Below are 15,699 nucleotides of genomic sequence, written 5' to 3'. Positions count from 1 at the left end.
AACTCCCAGGAAGCATTGCGGAAGGCATTGCTATCCGTAGACCAATGAAAGCGAAAGGCGGGCTTGAGCTGGAATTCAACCCCCGGCAGGGGAACGCTTGGATGATTGGCTGCTGGCATTGGAGGCGGAACTTCAGGATCGCGCTCCACGTTCATTGGTTGGGGTGTGGGTTCCGGAGAGCGCGCACTGAGACTGTGGCCATGGAGGAAAGCAGTGGCTTCCGGAAGGTGAGGCCTCTGGAATATTGGCAGGCTCTCTTGGGCATTGCGGATCCCCGCGTGACAGTCGTGCATGCTCGAAGTCAGCTGGGTTACTGTGTTTTCCGTGGGGATCCGGCAGCAGTGGTGGAGCAGGCCGTGAGGCTCTGCGGCTGGACTGAGCAGGCAGGAGGAATCCAACTCAGCCGATGCGAATGCGCGGGGCACACTGACGCGAGCCTTCACTGCTTGGGCCGAGGTCATTTCTAAGTGACAGGTTTGCGGGGACTCGCAAACCCATCTGCTGGAGGGAAACAGAAGCCGAGGCGTTCCGTTCCATGATGGGTGGTGCGGTGAGGGCTCGGCTTTCGGTATCAGGTTAGTGCGCGCCCTGTGCAGAGTTCAGGCTGGCCTCCACACTCGGTTCAGTACTTGAGTACAGTTTTGGGGGCTTTGACCGGAATTGTAGTAGTTCACCGAGCTATAGGGAGCGGGCTGTCCCAGGAAAAAGTGACTGAAAGGGAGGGACCTATATCCTCTGGCTGTAGTTTTCTGCCAGACGGACGAGGAACAGGCGTTTGAGGTACCACAGGTCTTACCCTAATCCTACCCTCCAGCAGTCACATCCACCCTTTCATGGAACAGCCTGCGGAGCTGTAGTCCAGTCCCGTGTTTTGGCTGGCTCTCTGACGTGGGCTTTCCCCCGGGTGGTAGCACTCAGTCTGTTGGAGGTCCTGGGCCTGGGGGTCCTTTTCTGGCACCTCTGGTAGCGAGCGGGAGCCGAGGACCGGCAGGTGGCGCTGCTCTCACGTAGTTCCTGGCCCAGCTGACAAGTTCACCTGTGCCTGTGTCCATTCCAACTGAACCGTGCCCCTCTGCAGCGAGTGGGTATTATGGCTTCCATATGGCTGACGCTCGTGAATCCAAAGGCAAATCCAAATCCTTCCTTTGTAGGCCGCCCACTTCTAGAGTGGGTGCCTGTTCCTGCCGACCTTTTGCCTTCCCCCAGACATTTGCTAGTCCGTTCTGCAAACTTGAGTGACCTCGTGGCTTCACAAGCTGCACAGACGCTTAGGGGCTCTTCATGGCCTGCCTTAGGTGTCCTCAATGAATTCCTAGGCCTCTGGATTCTCACTCTCATCTCCACCTCACACACTGCCACCAGCTTTTCTGGGTCTTAAGCTATTCCAGAGGCCTGGCCAATCTCCTGCCACCACCACCTGGCACTCACATTACATCATCACAGCTAGGAGGTCTCTCTAGACCCTTCCTACAAGTGTTTTCCCAAAATTGGTGCTGTGTCTCCCTTCACAACTAGAAAGGACTTCCAACTTCTTGCCAAAGAAACCTCAAGGGTTCTTGGGTATATGTCGACACACTCCCCTACACCCCTCCAGCCACACAGCCTAGCTTAACATGCTGATGTCCTGTGTGAGTGTGGCAGTAGATTCAAGCCAGGATTGCCAAAGGGGTCAGCATTCCTCAAGGGTGCCAAGCTCCCCCACCCCACCCCACCCAGGTAGGAGCATTATCTACCTGCAGTAAAGGTGTTCCTTAGTGCCCAGGATTGGAAATGTCACTGAACTTTCTCCATCTCTTTTGTGCTCCCTTATCCCTATGGGAAAGTCTCTCAAGCCCTTCTTGACAGCCCCCATTACATACTCCCCTCAAGGCACAGCTGGCTTCATCCACTCAACACAGGAAGAGGCCCCCGGATAGCACTGCTTCCAGCTGGGAAGTCACAACTATGCTCCATTCAGAACTGATACTTGTTGCGGGTGGGGCGGATGGGTGGACGGACAGACAGACAGACTTGTGGGCAGTGGCACTGACTCTCTATCCCCTCTCTGCAGGAACTGGTGAGCAGACTACTCCATTTGCACTTCCGAGATCCCAAGACTAGAGGTTTGAGGCCCCAGTGGGGTGGGGAAGAATGGGGCACAGGGAGGGAGGGGCGGGGGAGGCTGTCCTGTAACCTGTCTTTTCCTCCAGTCAGCAGGGATGCACTGCAGCTTATGGCGGAGTTCCTAAGGATCTTTGTAATAGGTGAGTTACAACACCAGAAAGAGCTCCTTTTATTTTCCAGTAAATTAAGGTTTTTCTCAGCTACCACTAAGCCTAAGTCCTGTCCCTGAAAAGCTTACTCAAGAGCCACCTAGGCCCCCTCTGAGGGCTGACAGTGGGTGCAGGGGACCTAACAAGGGCAGGTTAAAGCTGCCCCACTTTCGCCAGCTCACTTCATGATGTTCCACCAGAGGCTGCTGTCCGTGGGGTCTTGCAGGCCCAAGCAGAGGACCTAGATGTTGTGGATGTGGATCAGCTGGAGAAGGTGCTCCCTCAGCTGGTATGTGGGATGCAGGTGGGGCAGTCTGCAGCTCTCCAGAATGGTGCCTGTGTGGTCACTTAGAGCCCATTTCTCCTCCATAGCTCCTGGACTTCTAGAGTTCCCCTCCTGTGGCCTGCCATGTCTGGTGAATCCATGCCAGCATCTACGTCTAGTTCCTGAGCTCTGCAGCTTCCAGAGGATGGGAAGATCCCAGCAGCTGTTCCCCTTCCTAGCCATTGCCTCTCAGAGTCCTTGTGAGACAGGTGCAGGGAAAGGTGAACCAGCTGCCTCCAGACACAGCCCCTGCCCCGCCCCGCCCCACCCCACCCCCACCCTTCATTATAAATAAACCAGCTGCTGGCAGTACCTCCTTCTTGCCACCCTACATCAAAGCTGCTGTGCAGCCTTTTAACCACCTGACCCCCACCCCCAGGATGCCTCCCTGAGCTGTAAATTTGTTCTTACAAAGCAACATCAATAAATCAACACCATCTCTCTGAGGCCTGCCTTCTCATTGCCATTAATCACCCAAAGTCTAGTTGCTTCAAAGCCTGAGCCCCATTGCTCCCTTCCATCCGTCTCAGCGGGCCTGAGTGCAGGCCTCTCAGAAAGGACAGACAGGGTAACAAACAGCATGTGTGCACATGCTGCAGTAAAACTGGAGCCGTCACACATGTGGCTGCTCCTCTTGGAAAATGTTACTCCTGCCACAGGCCACGGCGACTGCCACTAGTAGGCAACTGGGGTCGGAGAATGTTTCTGTGAACCAGTAACAGTCCCCTGGTGGATACAGGACCAGGATACACAAGGTGAGGAGACCTGGAGATGTGCTGCCTGCGCCTGTTCTGTGGCCGTGCTGAGCTGCAGAAAGGTTCCCCTTTAATCCCGCCCTGCCCGATTGTAGGCTGGGTAGGTAAGGGACGGACAGCCTGTGCGCTCAGAGAGGGGTAGCTATGAGGCCTTCCTGGAAGGCCAGTCCAGGCTTGGTGGGGATCTGATGATCACCAGGCCCTGGCAGGCCAATTCTCAGGAAGCAGGCTGGGTGGTGGTGGCACACGCCTTTAATCCCAGCACTCTGCAGACAGAGGCAGGTGGCTCTCTGTGAGTTAAGGACAGTTGGATCTGCATAATCGAGTCCAGGTCAGCCAGGACTCTGTAACACATACCCTGTCTCAAAAAGACAAAAAAAAAAAAAGCAAATATCCTGGGGTTGGGGATTTAGCTCAGTGGTAGAGCGCTTGCCTAGCAAGTGCAAGGCCCTGGGCTCGGTCCTCAGCTCTGGGGGATGGGGAGCAAATCTTGTAGGGTGTTTTGCTACCTGCTGCACAGTGCCCCTGTAGGTCTTAGAGTCCCTTAACTGTCAGAGTCCAGTGTGAAAACGCCATGGCACTCTAGAGTTAGTAGCACTCAGTATTGAGACCATGTGTCAGGACTGTGGCAGAATGGGAGGTCAAGTAGAGAAGGCAAATAATATGAAATATGAAAGAACAACCTCTGCTCCCTAGCTGGATTGAGCTGGGTAGACAGAGCTGCTGAGTGCCTGCAACCCTCAACTCCACCCTGCCTCCCGCCCCCCCCACACACACAAATGGTGGGAAATGAGAGACTTCAGGAAGGAGCTGGCTGATGGGACACAGGACTCCAACCAGCCTAAGTGCTAGAACTGGACCTGCAGTCCCCGACTGAAGGCAAGGAGAAAGGGTTACCAGAACACCCCAGGCCAGGCTCAGCCAAACGTAGCTCTGTGTTAAGTGCCTGTTTCCTCTTCTGGCTGCAGGCTAAAACATGATATGGCCCCAGGTTGTAGGCAATTTGCAAAGGGGGCTTCCTCCTACACTTCTGTCCCATCTGTAAAGGGGCTAAAGAGGTCAGATAAAAATGAAGAGAAGCTGGCCTGCCCAGGGTTCTGGCCTTCTCAGGCCCTTCAGAGATACCTCAGCTTTTCAAAAACAGAACACTCCGTGGTCCAACCAAACTCCCAGGGTTCTTTGGGAAGCAGTGAATGAGACTGAGCTAGAGGGAAGCCTGGGGGCCTTTTTTTGCAGGAAAAAAGAAATCGGAGAGTTTTGAGAGAAGCGCGACTCTTTATTCCTGCTCGGGGTGGGTGGGGGTGGGTCCTGTGGTTGATGATGGACATCTCCAGGCTGGTGGCTCTCACCTCTTGCTGGCTGTGACGCAGACACAAGAATGATCACAAGCCCCTGGGCTCCTGCCCAGCCACCCTGCCCTACCCAGCTAGTCCATGGCAGACAGGCACCTGGCAGCTTCAGCCACTTGGGCACTTTGCCCAGGCTTCTCTTCACAGGCTGGGCTGTCCCTTGGATGGGCTCTGGGGGCCCCAGTGCCCCCTCCTCAGCGATTGGCTCAGAATCCAGGGACACAGGGTCAGGGGCTGGCAGCAGGGATGGGGACCCGGCGGCCCGGGACATACACCTAGGGGTGAGAGTCCAAGGCCAGGTGGTGGGCACAGCCTTGGAGGGACTCCCAACCCCTCAGCAACTTACCTGGCCACCAGCACATCAGCCGTAGATGGGGAGACGGTGTGTTCTAGCAGCCCAGGTTCCAGGTAGAGACCTTCAGAAGCCAGAGCCTACCCTCAGCTATAGATGAAACTTGCACTTTCACCCACATGCTGCCAGTGGGGTATGGCTAAGAAGATACCCCAGGGAGGTGAATCCTGGGCTGCAGTCCCCCAACCCAAGGACCTCAAGAGTGAACACCTAAGGCATCCTGGCTTTGGGCATCAGGGAAAGTGGGATTCAAGGTGGGTCCTGCTGGCCTCACTCACCTGTTGGTTCTTCAGCTCCAAAGTGCACAAGCGCAGCAGGGAAGAGGTTTGCCTGCAGGGAGGGCAGGGATCAGGGAGCCAGATAGGGGGTGTTCCTCTAGCATTCTACCCATCATGGACCACAGGACAGCAGAGCACCAGTTGGGAGCCCCACTTGTCATTTGTGAGAATTGTGTCCTTCATGCCTGTCCCACTGCCCAGCTGTAGCACCAGCAAACTGCCAATGTCACTTGAGTTTATGACTCAGACACATCTAGCCCAGGAGGTCAGAGGGGACATAGGACCATTAGGGGGTAGGGGCATCTGGGTCTCCCAGCCTGACACTGTCTAGGAACAGAAGTGGGAGAGAGATCTGTGTTCCTGTCCATCGATATACAACCCCTTCCCCTGCTTATGCAACAAAAACAAAAAAACAAAAACAAAAACAAAAAAACAAAAAAAACAAACAAAACCAGAGTGAGGGAATATGGGTAGGACCATCTCTAAGGTTAGGAATGTACGCCGTGCCTTGGGGACAGGAGTGTCCTGGGAGAGCAGGCCCAGGCAGGAGCTGCTCTGGAAATGCTTCCTGGTGAGATGCACCAGTCCGGGCAGGGTGGTTAACACTCTACTAAGTGGAAGCCAGAGCCAGGGCCAGCCCAGGCTCTTCTGTCCCACCCAAACAAGGATAGCCTTGAAAACACAACTGAATGCCCAGGATCAAAGGCTGTTAAACCACACCTATCCAAAAACCACACCAGTACCAAATCTGCTGGTGCTGCAGCTGGGTCTGATGGTGAAGGACGCAGTTCTCACAGACGAGAGGGGGGCTCCTAACTGATGCTCTGCCATCCTGTGGTCCACCCATCCAAAGGGGGCAGAGGGTATGGCGCTTTGGTGCAGGAACTGGTCCGACTTTCTTGGGCACAGGTATGGGGTGGAAGCATGAGTAGACAAGGTTGCTTCCTCTCTGACACCACTGAACACAAGGCTTTGAGTCCTCCTTATAGGGTGATGGAACAGCCCAGGGTTGCAGAAGCCCAAGAGGCCTTAGGATCACACATCAAGAGTGTTTTCCTCTTTTTCAGACTTTGTGCCCAAGGGAGCTGGGGGCTGGGGCTAGCTGACGTGGCCAAAAGCTGAGGGCAGCCAGGAGTCTGGCAGGGCCTAGGAAGGGGCTGCAGCTGCAGGCTGAGGGCATTCTTTCCGTGCGGCTCCAGGCTCCTGTGAGTGCCACAGGCTGGAGGGGTGGGCGGGGTGGGTGGGGTTGGGGGATGTTAAAAGATTAATAAGAGCAAGCTTCAAAGGCCAGGCCTAGGAACGCTGAAACCTCAGCCTCCAGCCGGCAACGAGGGACACAAACAAGGGCGGTGAATGCTTTGAAACGCAATTGTGAGGTCTGCGAACAAAGCAGCATGCGAGGAGGCCTGTGGGGTGGGCGGGGGCTGCCCTAGTGGCCCTGGGAGGGCGCCTGTGGGGTGGGCGGGGGGCTGCCCTAGTGCCTCTGGGAAAGCGCCAGAAGGAAGCCAGGGATCCAAGCGGGGACATGGGGAGGACAGTGCTAGGGCCTTCCTCAGCCTAGAATGGCTTACCTCCCACCAAGGTAGCCTTGCAAGTAGCCAGCACCACCTTCTATACTTCTGCCAGCAACTGAGTGGTGTTCTCAGGCAGCCTGTGGCCCACTCTTTCTAGCAGTTCTGGGAGCCTGGCTGGCATGTCCACAAGGTCTTGTCTGTTTTCTACCAACACCAGTCGAGGAGGCTCCCTTTGGAGGTGACTGAGGAGGCTCCAAGGCTAGACCCATACCTAGCAAGCAGTGCTTGGGAAGCTCAGCGAAGGCCAGGTAGAACCCAGAACACCGTGAGAGGAAAGGCCAGCTGTGGCTCTGTCCCCAAATGCCCATACCCAGCCCCAGATGGAAGAGAGGCGAGGGCGGTAGACTGTTGACATCAAGGCTGGGCCTGATCATGAACTAAAAAACGAGCATTCCCAAGCTCTGTTACATCTCCTCTGCAACTGTGGACTGCCCTGCTGGGTCACCTGAGACAGTGAGGACTTCTGCCCTCCTTTGCACCAAGGGAATAGCCTATCAATTTAGTTCATGCCCCAAAGGCTGGGGTTCTTGAACTGCCTGCCTGGTCTAAGCAAACACCAGACATTGCCAGGACCAACCCTGTTCAAGGGAGGAGCAGCCAGACAGCCTATTGCTAGTGTCTCTTTCCAAGGGAGAAGGGACTACACGCCAATGATAGGGAACAGGGAAGTCCCCAGTTCCCTCCCAGGCTGAACCTCACCTGACTCAGCTGGGTATTAGGAGCACTCTGGCATTTTTCTGTTGTCAGCAGCTGAGTCCAGGGCCTACCTTACTCCTTACCTCTTCCTCTCTCTCAACTTGAAGATAAGATACTCTCAAGCTGGGGCAGGAAGTCAGGAGAGTATGGGGAAGGAACCCTCTTCTACAAAGGGGTCTTCTAAGCCCCTATGATCAGAACTCACCCTTCATCTAGTGTCTGCTGGAACCTGAAACCCTTGCCTACTTGCTTGGGGTCCCAGGAACAAGGGAAGGTGCACAGAAGACCATTTCAACCAGTAAATGAGATTCCACCCTCTGCTTACTGCACAGTCCCTGCTGGGCCAATCTGCCCCACGTGGGAACTGACACTGGCCAGGATTCCAGGCTCTAACCCACCCATTCTCTCTACCCCTACTATGGACAAACACAGAAAAAGCAGTGGAACAGACTTAACTGTCTGACCACAAGTTTCAAGCTACACCCCTCTCCTTATCCTCCCAGGACTACTTAGAGCACAGGGAGAGGGATGAGGGTAGCAATTGACCAGCAGTTCCCAGAATACACCTACAAGGCAAGAAAGGCAAGACCTAGCCAAGCTTCAGAAAGCACAGCAGGCCAGGTGGGGCTGGGCACAGGACCACTAGGCTTTTCCCTGCTTTGCCTGTCTTCCTTCCCTATGGCTCCAACCAAATACTAACTGATCACCTAAACCTTGAGCAAAGGGGTGCACTGGGGCACAGCAGGGAGCCCAGGCCTCAGGTCCAGAAAATTCACAGTGCAGGTGGGGGTCTGCACCCCACCTCTTTGTGGTTTAGTCTTCCCTGCCCCTATGCCCCTGCTCTTCTGGCCAGTGGCATCCCACATGGTCTAATGTAGACCAGCCCTGGGCAGCAGAGCCGACCCTGGCCAGAGATGGGGAAAGACGCAGCTTCAAGGGCTGCTGCCAGCTAACCTACCCGAGGGGAGCAGGCTTCTTTCCCTCAGCAGCAGGAAGGGATGCCACCCCTTGGGAGGCCTGTGGCTCCAGGCAGAGCTGAAGGATGAAAGCAGCTGGTAGCAAGGGCAGAGTGTCACCAGGAATCAGGCAAAGGCAGGTGAGAGGCACCCTGTGGCTTGGGGAGGGGGTATGTGAATCCAGACTAGAGGAAGGGCCTGAGGGCTGGCCCTCAATCCCAAAGCATCTTCCAGATTCAATGTTTATCAACAAGCTGGCCAGGGAGGTAGGGAGGGGCAGAGATGAAGAAAGAGGGCCAGCGCCTGGAGGTTCATAAGCCGAGAAGAGAATCACAGGGTCACAGGTCGCTCTGGGGACCTCCCAGATTTCCACTACGGCAGAACCGGTGGCTGTACTTCTGCCCTCAGCAGTCCCTGGTGAGCTTCCAGCTTGCTCCCTGCCCTGTCTCACCCTAATGGTGGCAGTTCTAGGCAGCCAGTGGAGCCTGTAGCCCCCAACCCAGACCTTTGTAGAGGCCTTCCGGCGCCTCTGTTGTTAATTAAAATATCTAAAGACTTTGAAAAGGAAACCTTTAGACTACAGGGGCTAAGGAGGCCCCAGCTGCTCTCCCAAGGAGGGAAGACAAGGCTTTCATTCCAATCCTCTGCCGGGTGCAGGGTCAAGTAGCCTCTGCCTTGGAGATCTTAGGGCCTGCAACCAGGGCATTCCTACCAAAGACTAGCAGGAGTTCAGGAGAAAGGTTGAGCTCCCGAAAGTGGCAGAGATGACAGCCAACAGCAGCCAAGGACCCCAGCCCTCTTGAGGTTCTGTACCACTCCTAGACCAGGCTGCCAGCCTCTTCCTCACCCAGGTGCTAAGGAGCTGGTGTCATACAGCAGCCCAGAGGCCAGGACCTTCAGGCGGCCCCAGCTGAGGACAGCAGGCCAGCTAGTTGGGCAGGCCAATCCCCACCCCGGGGCCAGGCAGGAAGCGGAGGAGGCTGGAAAGCCCAGTCAGAAACAACTTCAGAGGCCACTGCTCCCTCTGAATTCACCGGCTCTAAAGGCTTTATTACCCACTGCAGAGCCTGCCAGGGCTCCTTCCCAACCCAACCACAGCATAGCGCCTGCCCTCCCAGCACAGCTAGCCCCAGCAGCACCCGTAAGGCAATTGGTACCTGAAAGAGAGTCAGCGTGTGGTCATCCAGGACCATTTTGGGTGGAGCAATGACTGTGGAGAGAGGGGATTGTCTTTTAGGACACTGGTAGCTTCCATGTGTCAGGGCAGACAGGCCTTAGTAGGCACTTGTGAATCACCTCTCAGGTCACAGGCTGTCCACCCACCTCTGCTGCTCATAGGGGTCCTCACCACCCTGGTGACAACCCTGTTCCTGGATCCAGTCCCTGTTGCAGCCTGAGCCACAGGGTGAGACTGGGAAAGAGGCCAAACTGGGAAGCTGGGCACTGATATCAACTCCCTGCAAGGGACCACAGGGTTGAATAGCTAGACAGCTTGGCTTCTAGAGCAAAAAACATCTTAAGTCCCAGTGCAGAGAGAAGGTCACACCTTGCAGACTAAAATGAGGAAAAGAGTCAGAGCCAGAGGGAGGCAGAGGCCGCTGAGGAGCAGAGACTTACAGAGGTAAAAGGAGAGCTCGGGATTCCCCAGGTGGCTCCGAACAAAGTCTCGAAGGTCCCCCACTGTAGAGAAAGGGGAACAACACTCACTGTGAGATTCTGCTGGGAACCTAGGGACATGAGCCCCAGGGTTCCCCAGCAAAGCAGGCTGGGCTCCCTGTTGGCAGACGCTAAACCCTGGATGTGAGGATTCCTCAGTGCATTCCTGCCATCCTAGGTGTTCAGTATGGTGGGAACTGGAGCACACACCACTTCTAGAATCCCCATTCTGATGCGAGAGAGGCTTCCTACCGACAGCCATGCCCTGGTAGGCCCACAGCATCCCCAGTACCTCTTGAGGACCCAACTCCTCAACCTGAACCTTGCCAGGTAGGAGTCCCCTCAGGCCTAGAACTACTTCATCCTCACTGTCTTAAAATAGTCCTCCAAGGTCCACTCCATCTCTGGTGACTTCAATGGCTTCTCAGAGAATTCCTACCTGCTCAAACACTGAGAATCATGAGCTCTGGGGACAGGCTTGAGCCTCTCCGAGAAGTAGCAGCCCAAGACCTGAACTGGTCCTGGAACCTCAGAGTCACCTGAACATCACAGGGAAAGGATGGCAGCCTGTGGCTACCCCATCTTCCTAAAGCCCCAAAGGCGGGAGCTGTAGTCTGTGGTGGACAACAGCCCAACAGGGCACAGGGTCACCCGACCCTGCAGACTCTCACCCGTCTCACTGGGGCGGAAGAAGCCCTGCAGGATGTACCGGTCAGGGAACAGGACCCTCAGCGCCACCTGTTGAGGAGCAAGTGAGAGGGACGTCATGGTACAGGGAGGGTCTCCCTGCTCCGTTCCTACTATAGTAACTGTCAGCTACCCCAGACCTGGATTTCCCCGTGCTCAATACATCTGAGCTCAAGAAAGGAGTCAATGCCCAACACATGAACATGTGCACCTTAAAAGCTCACCGAGGCGGCACAGTCCTATAACTCTCCTGTCAGAAATCACAGTTATCTCTGCCTATAAAGTAAATCTGAAGCCAGCAGCAGCCTGGACTAAATGAGTAACACATCCTGTGTGTGTCCCAATCTGTCCTGACGGCTGGGTGTGCTGCTGCACACTTAAAATCCAATGCTTACGAGGTGGAGGTGGAACACTAAGTTCTGAGCCCACCAAACAACAACAACAAGGCAAACAAAAATGAAGATTTTTGCTCATCACAGGGGTAGAGAATGGTCAGTGGTAAAGCAGCACTTGCCTAGCATGTACAAGGCCAAGTTCAATTCAGTACTACCAAAAAAAGGAAAAAAGAGCTTTTCATCATGAAATGCTGAGGGGTGGGCTGGCTAGTCCTGAGACTCGGCACATAAGCCTATCATGACGCCTACTCAACCAAGGACAAGTCCACGTGGTGGTGGTGCTCTGCGACCCTGGGGCTGCCTAGCCTGTGAACCAACTACCTGAGTGGATGTTGCAGTCACTTCCTGGGGCAAGTCCTTCCCATAGGAACTTAAGGAAGTCATTGCTCACCTTTGGGTAGCGTTCCAGTTTCTCCTTCATCTGTGCCTCCCTGAAAGCCTTGGTCACTAAGGGAGCTTCTTCCAGACGCTTCCTGTGGTGAAGAGGGTCTCGGTCTCAACAGAAAAGCTCCTTAGTCTTGAGCAGGAAAAACAAACACCTTCCCCCTTGCTCTCCACAGCCCTAAGGGCTATTCTCCCTCAAGACAGTAGGAAAGGATCAGGTGAAGCCACAGAGGAAAGCCATGGAGATGACTACAGGCCCAGGGGCACCCACCGCTCACTCTTGAGCTGGGCCAGGCGTCTCCTCACATCATCTACGGTCACCTCAAAAAACTCGTCAGGCACCTCTGCTGGCCAGGGCTGTAGCAAGTCCTCTAGGTCAGGGTGGCACACCACAGGATCTCGGTCAACGGGCTGTGAATAGAGGAATTCAGTTGACATGGCTTCACCATGTATGTGTGCGTGCATGTGCCTGTGTTTCCACAGAAGAATAGCCATGAAGACTCATCATCCCAGCGAACCATCTCACAACCAGAGGGCCACAGTAGGGCTTGGAGAAGTAGTATTTAGAAGTCTTGATGTGGAGATGCTCAGCCCTCAGTGGGCATCAGTGCTGCCCATGGGAACTCAACTTCAGGGAAGACCAGAAGTGTCCTAACATACTTCTTGCCTCAATGGAAGAACCTCAAGTTCAGGAAACCAACTTGGGGAGCTGCACCCCTGTTGGAGGCCACGTCAGGGGTTCCAGAAAGGAGGAACAGTAGAAGCCACCAAATTAGAGTGTTGGCAAAAACCCCAGCCAGCTGCCCCTACTGCCCTCTTGCAGTCACAGCCCCAAAGCCAGGCTGACTCCACCTCTCCCTCCCTAGGGAGCAGCTAGCTGGCCTTCGCCCTGCCCACCCAGGGACAGAGGAAGGGCTAGCGTCACTCCTAATTGGCATCAATGGCAATGAAAATTACAAGGCAGGCCCAGTCCATTTGCGGTGCCCAGGAGGGTGGGATACCTCCTCTGTGCTGGGGCCACCCCATGGAGCCAGGCCTGACCAAGGTGCCAGTTGGGCTGGCAGAGCCCATGTTGGGTCCTGTCCTGCAGAAAAAACAGCTGTAATGCCATGAGCCAGGCCCCAAAATGCTGACAACTTGGGGACAGGTTGTCTGGCTCTAAGAACAAGCTTCCCCTTGCCCTCCAGCAGCCTTTCACAGTACCATCATTCTAAAGATGTCTTCAGGCCCAGAGAGATTGACCCTAGCCAGTACTTACCCTCAATATATCCACACTGGGTATATTTTGATGCATACCTGTCCCAGATGTCTCCTTGGAAGTTTCCTCATTTGCCACTGTCCGTGGACACCGTATCCCTACAATCTACTAAGCTCTGTTATATTGTTCTAACCATGGAGCCCATCTGACCTCAGGCCACATGGGTAGGAAAGGCTGGCTAAGGCCTGGGCAGGGAGTCACAGGTGGCTAACCATGGACCCAGGGGGCTGCCCCTTCAAAGCCACACCCATGGAGTAGCCATCGTAGGCAGTCTGCTCCAAAGGTCTTTACCACATGATGCCAGGTGCCAGGCTGCCCCCATGGCCACAGTTTCTGCATTCCAGCAGGGCCATGGGCTTGCCCAGGCTCCAGGGGGAGGGCAGAATGTAGGCACATCCTGAGCTATAAGCAACAGTTTCCATGGACTACTTTCCATAGTCTAGGCTGGGTGGTGGCAATCTGGGATTCGAGAGTAAATGTAGCCTCAGGCACTCAGGCTAAAAAACTGAAGGAACTCGGGGCAGGCTTTCTTGCTGCCAGTTCAGAACCCTCCCTGTGGAACAGCCTAGGAATAGCAGGGAAGAGAGTGGCTTGTTAGATGCTTCTAGGGCAGGGCACGTAGGAACATAAGTACTGCACTGTCCAGGAGCTGCTGAATTTAGTCAGAAAAGTAAAATTGGCACCTTTGATTGTTTTGGACCTTTCCTGCTCTACTCAGGAAAACTATCTACCACAAAGCACCAGGAGCCCAGAGACCAGGAAGCACTGGGGTAAAGGGTCTACTGGAACCTACTGGCAAAGATCAGGCCAAGTGAGCTGCTACAGAAGGGTCCAAGGCTCCAGAATCTTCCATGACACCTCATGAGGTCTGCAGCTGGCTGGCAGGAAGCATCACACTGCCACCAGTGGCAGCAGGGGGAGACTGAGAACTCAGTGGAGAAGCTCCACCAGCCTCACAATCTTCCCTGACAGCTTCCATCCCAGAACCCCTGGGCAGGCAGGGGCTGCAGCAGGGCAGTCAGCAGCACAGAGGTCACACAGCTGTCCCCCAGCCATGTCTGACCCTGTTTACTCAGGATGCTCTGCCAGTGCCAGGCTCCCATCTCCATCCTGACAGGTTTACACATGATTCCCATCCTAGGTACTTATGGAGATGGTTTTGGATACAGAACTCATATCTGGAGGTGAAGTATCAGGAGAAAGAAAGCACACAGGGACAGCTGTGAAGGACAGTCAAGCCTGACAAGGCCAGAGAGACAAAGCATCACTGGTGCCTAGAGGAGAGGAAAGCCTGTCCTGTCATTCCTGCAACAAAATGGTCAGAACCCAAGATAACACCCTAGAACTCTCCTGTGCTGTGGGAGGACACAAAAGGCCATATCCCACCAGGCTGAGGCTGGGAAGCTAAAGGGCTCCTGGGAGCACAATGAACCCTGGGCAGGAGACTCCCAAGGACGAGCCAGGCCTTCAGAACAGGGAGCTCGGTGTGAGGGCATCTTAAAGAGCCTTTCCCCAGGAGGCCCACGCATGCTGGGGCCAAGTCCTCAAAATAAGCCTACAGGGTCAGGGCATATGATGGTTGCTTTGTGACTGGTGTAGAAACTGAGGCACAGAGTGCCTGTAAAGTGTATGTAAAGGGCGGGTGGCCTCCCTTCCCTGTCTGTGAGGCTATGATAGACTGACACTGGGTGGAAGAGCCCTTACTAGAACTCACATAGGAGGCTTTGACTCCAGGGAACCTAGGAACACAACAGATTCTGAGTCCTGGTTAGCAGTGAGGGTCTTGCACACTGACAGAAAGGAGGAAAGGTTTGCAAGAAATAGCCAGGAAGACAGAAAGCAGTAGTCTCCCATATCCCACATCCTCAAATTCCACCACACCTGACCCCAAGCAATTGAGAACTAGGGCACAGGAGGCACATAGGCGAGCACCCCTATGAGACAGGTGGGCATTGCTGTAAGCAAACTCCAGGCTAGAGCCACCCCAGGGCAGATCACTCCAAGCAGAGAAGGAAGAAAGCTCAATGTATCCTGGCCTGGCCAGCCCTGGCAGGGTCTCGCGGTCACAGGATACCCTACTCATATCAGAAATGGGCCTGCCCAAGCTCCCTCTTTTGACAGTGATTTTCCAGGATGAGATGACAGATGAAGAAAACATGTGAACACTATTTAGAGGTGACCTCAACCTCAGATTTTCCAGCTTCTCCATCAACGGTCGCCTGCTCCCTTTGCTTGCTCTTCCTCATCCCAGCCAGCGGGTGCTGACAATGGCTTTGGTGAGAGGGAATGTGAAGCGTTTCCCTTGAGGCTTTGAGCTTACATGAATCACTGCAAGAGGGATGCAGGCCAAACCTCCGAGTTACTCACAGGGCTCAGCCACCCTCGGGAGGGAGGGAGAGAGGCGCCTGAGCACATGGACACCATCAAAGGCCCTGGACGACGCAGCAGGACACAGTTGTGCCAGAGTCCAAGGCTAGACTGACTCAGGCTTAGGGGCAGCATAGGGGTGCTGCCCCTCTCCAAGATACCTACAGGGAAGTGCCACCCCAGCACACAACACCACTGGCTCCTAGGGCAGGTTTCCATTTTCATGTATATTTTTCTTAACTGCTCAGCTTCTCTACTGTGGATTTGAATTACTTCCATTTGGTCTTAAAAATTGACCAAAGCTCTTTTAAAAAGAAGAGAGTGGGGCTGGGGATTTAGCTCAGTGGTAGAGCGCTTACCTAGGAAGCGCAAGGCCCTGGGTTCGGTCCCCAGCTCCGAAAAAAAAGAACCAAAA

At 54.7% G+C, this 15,699-nt stretch overlaps 2 protein-coding genes across 4 annotated transcripts in view; one reads left to right on the top strand and one right to left on the bottom strand.

Annotated features, from left to right (window-relative positions):
* The first annotated feature begins 181 nt into the window (after positions 1 to 181).
* Positions 182 to 3,023, top strand: Cenpx (centromere protein X). Of its 2 annotated transcripts, NM_001398950.1 has the most exons (5): positions 182 to 227; positions 2,051 to 2,102; positions 2,190 to 2,243; positions 2,453 to 2,541; positions 2,625 to 3,023. In NM_001398950.1, exons 1-5 carry the CDS (start codon positions 201 to 203, stop codon positions 2,637 to 2,639), a joined length of 237 nt encoding a protein of 78 aa, NP_001385879.1. In that variant the 5' UTR covers positions 182 to 200; the 3' UTR covers positions 2,640 to 3,023. The 2 variants fall into 2 exon arrangements, with proteins under 2 accessions (NP_001385879.1, NP_001385882.1); NM_001398953.1 differs by having other exon boundaries at positions 2,051 to 2,243.
* A 1,564-nt stretch (positions 3,024 to 4,587) lies between these two features.
* Aspscr1 (ASPSCR1 tether for SLC2A4, UBX domain containing) overlaps positions 4,588 to 15,699 on the bottom strand; it is a 37,632-nt gene continuing 26,520 nt past the window's right edge. For both annotated transcript variants that reach the window (NM_001398979.1, XM_063269895.1), the window contains exons 8-16: positions 11,931 to 12,070; positions 11,667 to 11,748; positions 10,865 to 10,931; positions 10,155 to 10,217; positions 9,695 to 9,747; positions 5,312 to 5,363; positions 5,028 to 5,097; positions 4,781 to 4,956; positions 4,588 to 4,691 (exon numbers count right to left, since the gene is read on the bottom strand). In NM_001398979.1, the coding sequence (NP_001385908.1) occupies positions 4,678 to 4,691; positions 4,781 to 4,956; positions 5,028 to 5,097; positions 5,312 to 5,363; positions 9,695 to 9,747; positions 10,155 to 10,217; positions 10,865 to 10,931; positions 11,667 to 11,748; positions 11,931 to 12,070 (717 nt within the window). In that variant the 3' untranslated portion in view covers positions 4,588 to 4,677. The remainder of the gene's footprint in view (positions 4,692 to 4,780; positions 4,957 to 5,027; positions 5,098 to 5,311; positions 5,364 to 9,694; positions 9,748 to 10,154; positions 10,218 to 10,864; positions 10,932 to 11,666; positions 11,749 to 11,930; positions 12,071 to 15,699) is intronic.

Source organism: Rattus norvegicus, chromosome 10 (assembly GCF_036323735.1).
Source record: "Rattus norvegicus strain BN/NHsdMcwi chromosome 10, GRCr8, whole genome shotgun sequence".
NCBI lineage: Eukaryota > Metazoa > Chordata > Mammalia > Rodentia > Muridae > Rattus > Rattus norvegicus.
The sequence above is the reverse complement of the archived record's forward strand: the minus strand, read 5'-3'. Positions and strand labels throughout refer to the sequence as shown.

Excerpts from the sequence above, each read along its gene's own strand:
- Cenpx (NM_001398953.1), top strand. The coding sequence starts at position 201 with ATGGAGGAAAGCAGTGGCTTCCGGAAG. Across the intron at positions 228-2,050 it reads AAAGCAGTGGCTTCCGGAAG|GAACTGGTGAGCAGACTACT; the intron begins GTGAGGCCTCTG and ends CCCTCTCTGCAG. Across the intron at positions 2,244-2,452 it reads CCTAAGGATCTTTGTAATAG|AGGCTGCTGTCCGTGGGGTC; the intron begins GTGAGTTACAAC and ends ATGTTCCACCAG.